The sequence below is a fragment of the Bombyx mandarina genome, chromosome 21 (assembly GCF_030267445.1).
Source record: "Bombyx mandarina strain Sakado chromosome 21, ASM3026744v2".
NCBI classification, from domain to species: Eukaryota; Metazoa; Arthropoda; class Insecta; order Lepidoptera; family Bombycidae; genus Bombyx; species Bombyx mandarina.
Window position 1 is genome coordinate 10,944,099 of NC_143227.1, and position 7,163 is coordinate 10,951,261.

General features: G+C 35.0%; 1 protein-coding gene across 1 annotated transcript; it reads left to right on the forward strand.

Annotated features, from left to right (window-relative positions):
* Nucleotides 1-259: 259 nt before the first annotated feature.
* Nucleotides 260-4,811, forward strand: MRG15 (mortality factor 4-like). The gene is made up of 6 exons (XM_089736414.1): nucleotides 260-387; nucleotides 504-621; nucleotides 1,244-1,356; nucleotides 1,919-2,014; nucleotides 2,875-2,965; nucleotides 3,940-4,811. Exons 1-6 carry the CDS (start codon nucleotides 360-362, stop codon nucleotides 4,511-4,513), a joined length of 1,020 nt encoding a protein of 339 aa, XP_089592540.1. The 5' UTR covers nucleotides 260-359; the 3' UTR covers nucleotides 4,514-4,811.
* Nucleotides 4,812-7,163: the final 2,352 nt, after the last annotated feature.

A 7,163-nucleotide genomic window follows, 5' to 3' on the forward strand; every position in this document is an offset into this window, starting at 1 on the left:
CGTTTATAGGTGGAGACTTTTTCAACTTGTCCCCTATACAAAATGATATTCCTTAGTTCTATACTCCATGGCTATACAGCTACTTAAGACAAAACTGACTAGTTAACAAGGATGCTCATTTTCGCCCTAAAATGTACCTAAATATGTATAAAGCAAGTTAAAACATAATTCTATAATTAATTTTAAATTAACTTTATTTTCACTTTATATGTAACATACTTTGATCGTTCAAAGCAAAAAAAAATCTGGCTGTATGGTATTTTACTTTCGCCTTTCCTCTTTTGTAAAAATGAAACAACTCAAGTCACAAGTCAGTCAGCCATTTGTAAACTGTAAACAAATAATCACATTATGTAGCAATGGCACCAAAGTTAAAATTTGCTGAAGGTAAATTATTTTTAGTACACTATCCAGTGTAATTGTTTAGAATCAATTAATTTATTTGAAAATAATTATCGGTTTATTTACCGTAATTTATTTCAATGCAAATTCCTTAATTTCAGGTGAGAAAGTGCTATGTTTCCACGGACCGCTAATTTATGAAGCAAAATGTTTAAAAAGCTCAGTAACAAAAGACAAACACGTGAGGTATCTTATTCATTACGCGGGATGGAACAAAAAGTAAGTCATTTGAATGTCAGATTTGACGAAAATTAAGTACTTAATGTAAAAGAAATTCGTTGAACGGTGACCGATTGAATCACGAAGAGTTGAAAGGATTCAATAGTAATTAGAATCTACCATTATAGTATGTACTATTATTTTATAAAAACCTGCAAGATATACATTATAATTCATACAATAAAGCTTAAGTTAAGAAATTTAGTGATATTCACAGTATTTTATTTTGCTGTTCAAAATTATAATCATATAGCACCACACCAAAATTTTTATTGGTTAATGTTAAACTGTTAAACAATAATATATTATAACATTGATCAAGAAGTTCACAAGAACACATGAAGTTCAAAACTACACAAGATTAAACTCATCAACTTAAAAACAAATTAAAGGATTGCGTCAAAATATTTTAACATTAAAATTAAAAGTATTTTATAGAAATCTAACGTAATAGTCTAAATGCTTATAAAAAAATTACAGTGGACTGAATCTATAGCACTAAAACTATTATTAGATTAAGAAACATTAAATTTAAACCAAATTTATTTTGCTGTATGATATGAAAAACTACTGAAAAGAGAAATACAAATTGTATATTATAAATGTCTTAATGTTATTTCAGTTGGGACGAATGGGTGCCTGAAAGCCGTGTTCTGAAGTACAATGAAGCAAATGTACAAAGGCAGAAAGAAGTCCAAAGAGCTCATTCGGCACAACCAACTAAAACTAAAAAAAGTTAGTAACTTACATAGTACAGTTACATTTAAAAATATTTACAACCAATAAAACATGTATTTCTGTTTTACAATTAAAAGAAGTAATACCATCAAACACTGGATTGTCTCTTGCAATTCGGGAGGGTGTTGTAAGTGTAAGGATTGAAAATCAGTTGATTTGTACATATTTTATGAATTTGAAAAAGACAGTAAAATTTTATATTTAGGAAAACAAATCAGATTTAGAATCCGTATGAACTAGTATCAGATATTGTTGTTACTTTGATTTATTTAAATTAACATTTTCTTAGTTTTGCGAGTTTGTTGAGTTTGACAGTAAAGTAGACATGATAAGAAAAAGTCTGTTCTTATTTTTAATAGTCCATCCTGGCATTTTATGTACTGTCTATACTTTTATAGTTTTTGTGATAGTTACAAATGTAAAAATATGACAACAGTTTATTTATAGTTTTAATGGGTATTACTTCTTGATTTTGCAATAGATTCTTGAAAATTAAATAAACTAATATGATCATTCTGTACAACAGTCTAAAAATCTACAATATTAAATTCAATTGCAGCTCCCGCAAAGGGTAGGAAATCTGATGCAGCAGTTGCTGCAACTACTCCAGCTAGAGAAGAATCAAGAGCATCTACCCCTGCGAGTAGTACTCAAGGTATTTTTATTTTCATTAACAGAAGTTTGCATAAGATGATTAGAATTGAAAGCCTAAAAAAATTCAAGACCAATAATTAGTCGATAGCTGTAGTATTATGGTGTTTTTATTGGTGTATCAAAGCTATGGACACCAGGAACCTAATGATTTCCAATTAGTGCAATTTTTTTTAATAGGGCATGAAAATCAGTAAATTGTAACAAAAAAATTTGCAATTTTAAAGTATGTTACTTTTGTTTAGCAAATTATTAGCAAGTTACTAAAGTGTGTCAGTTTTGTCTCATCTTAGTTTTTGTTTAAAATAAAATTGAATTAAATCACAATGAGGAGAAGCTGGGATGGATTTTGAAGGATTCCTTTTACTCACACTAAAATTTTCTCTGGAATGGTCTACTTAATTCGTACCATTGTTTTGACAAACAAAGAAAGCGATGTTTCACACACTGTTTCACTTTATTGTTATTATTATATTTTATTATTTAATTATGAACTTAAGAACATGTGTTGGGTAACAAAACAGTTCACTGTGTGTCTGTCTTTATACAACCTTAGCAATCCTTTTATTAAAAGAAGAACAAGTACCCTCATTAATAATACACTATAGTTATGAAGCAGCTTGTTGCTGATTTAAAGGATAGGACAGCTGTCATAAGAATGCAATTCAGATCTCGACTCACTAAAAAGATGTATTCCAACAGGTAGTTTGTTTATTAATGCAAATAAAAATATTAATTTTTATAATGACAAAACAAGTAGGTATTTAAGAAAATGAGTTCCCATTGTAGTTATGGCATGCACAGTGTGAGACAAAATTAAAATTTTATCTCTAATTAAAACTCATGTTAATGTTTTCTTTTCAGTAAAAGAGTCCGATAGTACACCAGCTCCCGCAAAAACAACTAAAACTCAGAGTAAAGATACACCTGCTGATTCTGGATCTGATCAACCTAAGTATGTCTGTCCGTATGTTTAACACACACTCACACACATATTGCAATCTTTTGGAACCTACTCATGTTCCTACACAGGTTCTACTTAAGTTCATGCTTGTACATAAAAGTTGATAATTATATATGTATACCGCTTTAACATTCCATACAATTTTGGGGTTCAAAAATAGTAGTCTAATAATGGAAATGGTAACAATATACCCATTGAATTTCTCGCCGGATCTTCTCAGTGGGTCGCGTTTCCGATCCGGTGGTAGATTCTGCAAAGCACTGCTCTTGTTAGGGTTCGTGTTAGCAACATCGTCAGGTTTGAGCCCCGTGAGCTCACTACACGCTAGGGTAACGCTGATAATATAGCCTCTCAAAGCTATCAACATAGGTAGGGAAAAGAAAAAAAAGTAACAATATCTTTGTACAATATTGATTTAATTATGGCCCAGTATCCTCGGAACATAATATTATTAAAATATTTTTTGTTGAATATTGAAATATGAGGTATTATGTTATTTGGAAATAAAGAGGAATTCAATATATCACTATTATAACAAATTAGTGTTGTATAGTGTTCTGATGGTGGTTCGATATGTATGTTACATATGAGTCGACTATTATCAAAGCCGGCAATCTGACTTTTGGACAATTATTGGTAAATCAGAAAAACGAATTATTGACTTTGTATTCCATTGGCAGTCACAAAACTCTTGGGAACGACATCTTAGATAAATAACAGGTAAACTATTAACCTTTATTTAATGCAGGTTTTGAACCGTGTTCTTTGAAGGAGACGATTATATGCAAATCAATCTGTATTGACATATCAATAACATTTTTTTGTCCAAAAGCACAGATTGCCACCTTTGATAATAGACGACTCATATGTGCTTGGTGGATTGCCCTCAAGACTAGGTGGACTCAGCTCCATTATAAATTTAAAACTTACAAAACGATAATAAACACTTAAAATTTGTCTTACAGAAAAAAACGAGGACGTCTAGACCTGTCAATAGAATCCGAAGAGCAATACCTAGCAAAAGTAGAAGTTAAGATCAAAATACCCGAAGAATTGAAGGTTTGGCTCGTTGACGACTGGGACGTGATCACAAGGCAACAGAAGTTAGCTATTTTACCAGCAAAATTAACCGTCGGTCAAATAGTGGATAATTATTTGGCTTTCAAGAAATCTAGCAAGTCTCACAACCAGGCTAAGGAGTCTGTGCTGGTCGACATCACGGAGGGGATCAAGGAGTACTTCAACGCGACCCTGGGCTCTCAGCTGCTGTACAAGTTCGAGAGGCCGCAGTACAGCGAGATACTGCAGGAGTATCCCGACACCCCGATGTCTCAGGTGTACGGCGCCGTTCACTTGCTGCGGTTGTTCGCGAAAATGGGTCCGATGCTGGCGTACACGGCGCTCGACGAGAAGTCGCTCCACCACGTGTTGTCGCACATCCAGGACTTCTTGAAGTACATGGTGACGAACAGATCGACGCTTTTCAATTTACAAGATTACGGCAACGCCACGCCTGAATATCATAGGAAAATACAGTAATTTATAGTTTTGTAAGATGTCTGTTTGTACATTTAGGTATTACGAAATAAATAATCGTTGTGATTTATTATTTGGTTTTAAAGTGAATTATAACTTGTTAAGATTAATGTATTTAGTGGGTGTGTTTAAAAAATATACAGTTTTGATTAGTGTTTTCATGTCACTAGATGAGCTTGTAGGCGATCTCGATACTATAGCTCCGAGGGAAATAAACATGCCTTTTGAGATAATAAGGAAGTTAAAGTTAATATTGTTTTTGCGAGTCGTGTACATAATTAAAACGATTTTTACGGCTTAATGTCGTTTTGTTATTTCAATAATATAACTGACTACTTTGATCTGAAATATCTCTTCTTTGGTTAAGAATTCAAAATTCAAATTTATAAATTCATTTAGCTGGTACATTTGAGTTTTGAAAACTGTCATTCGTTTGTTTTTTCCTTACTTATTACCACACAATGGAAAACATGAAATATCGGTATATTTACGAGTCCAAGTTCTACGTGGTACTAGTCCTGTAGAAGGAATAATGAAGGATTAATAATGTGTACGGCGCTGGTGTCGCAAAAGAAAGCACGATACGTTTTTGGTTTTAACGTTATCGTTTTGGAAATTTCGACCTTCAGAACCAACCCCGTGGACGGTCGGAGACTAAAGTGGAAAATGAAGAATTAAAGACTAAGTATTGTGGAAGCGAATCCATCACAAAGCACTGCAGAGATAGCTACAAACTTTGGGGTAAATGATAAAACTGTATTAATCAACTTGAAGCAAATCGGGAAAGTAAAAAAACTTGAACGATGGGTACCTCATGAATTGAGTGAATCAAACTTGCAAACACGCGTCGACTGCTGTTTTACTTTGCTCAACCGACACAATAATGAAGGGATTTAACATCGAATCATTACTTGTGATGAAAACTGAATACTGTACGATAATCGGAAGCTCGTTGCAATGTCAGAACCATGAAAATCTTTTTTTTTATTGCTTAGATGGGTGGACGAGCTCACAGCCCACCTGGTGTTAAGTGGTTACTGGAGCCCATAGACATCTACAATGTAAATGCGCCACCCACCTTGAGATATAAGTTCTAAGGTCTCGTATAGTTACAACAGCTGCCCCACCCTTCAAACCGAAACACATTACTACTTCACGGCAGAAATAGGTAGGGTGGTGGTACCTACCCGCGCGGACTCACAAGAGGTCCTACCACCAGCTTAAATCGAATCATTACTTGTGATGAAAACTGGATACTGCACGATAATCGGAAGCGCTCGTCGCAATGGCAGAACCCTGGAGATCCACCCAAATCCTGCCCTAAACGAAAATGGACTCAGAAAAAGTTACTTGTGAATATTGTACACTGCCAGTGTCATTCACTACAGCTTTCTAAAATCTGGCCAAACGATTACGGCAGATATCTATTATCAGCAACTGCAAACCATGAAGGCAGAACTAGCTGCTAAATAACCGAGGTTGGTCAATCGCTCTAGGCCACTACTGCTTCACGACAACGCAAGGCCACACCCTGTACAACAAACAACCATTAAGTTAGATGAGCTACAATTGGAATGTCTGCGACATCCAATGTACTCCCCGGACCTTGCTCCAACAGATTACCATTTTATGGAATTATCATTTTACGGATTACCACCTTACAAAGAAACAAATTCAACTCTGATTCCACAGTCCAAACTGCCTTCAAAGAGTTTATTGATTCTCGCCCCCATTTTTTTAAGTAAAGGGATCACGGAACTGTAAGATGGCAAAAGTGCATAGATAACAACGGTGCATACCGTGCATACTTTGATTGATTAAATATATTTTACAGAAAAAAAAAATCCTCCCGTACAAAACGCCAATTTCAAAAGTAAGGACCTAATATTTATTGTTAGCTTGAAAACGTCTTTAGCGAGATTCAGGGATCTATTAGAAATCTTGTGTTCTGTGATAGCTACCCGGTACACGGTGAATCCCTTTCACGGCGCCTTTACGACAAGCATTAGATGAGATAAAGTGGTGCTATTGTAGGATACGAAATAGCATTTTTTTAATTGCTTCTGCAGGCAGATGAGCAGCATACGGCCCACCTGATGGTAAGCGGGTACCGTCGCCCATCGACGTCAGCAATGCCAGGCGAAGAGCATAATCAATGTATTATCCTAGTTCCCAATACTCTTTTAGTTAGAAGTTTAAAGTAATAAGTCCAACGGCGATGTTTACATTACCAGAACTTGCACACGCCATAATACTCGCACACCATGTGTGCTATTAGTCATTATTATTGCAGACTGCAAGTTGTCAAGTACAATAATATACTAAATTAGCTTTATAAAGCTATACAAGGTCCGAGAGCATATGGCTTGTGAACACACATGCCGTTGGCATTCGATGCTTTTAACTCGTTCATATATTATACTGGTTAGAGGTTATTTTTTTATTTATTACTTAATTTGGTGGATGATTTCACGGCCCACCTGGTGTTAAGTGGTTACCGGAGTCCATAGAAATTAACAACGTAAATGCCGCCACCTATCTGATATGAGGTGTAAGCTCTCCGTTTTTACAATACAACGGCTGCCCCATACTTCAAACCGAAACGCATTACTGCTTCACGGCAGAAATAGGCAGGGTGGGGCACCCACCCGCG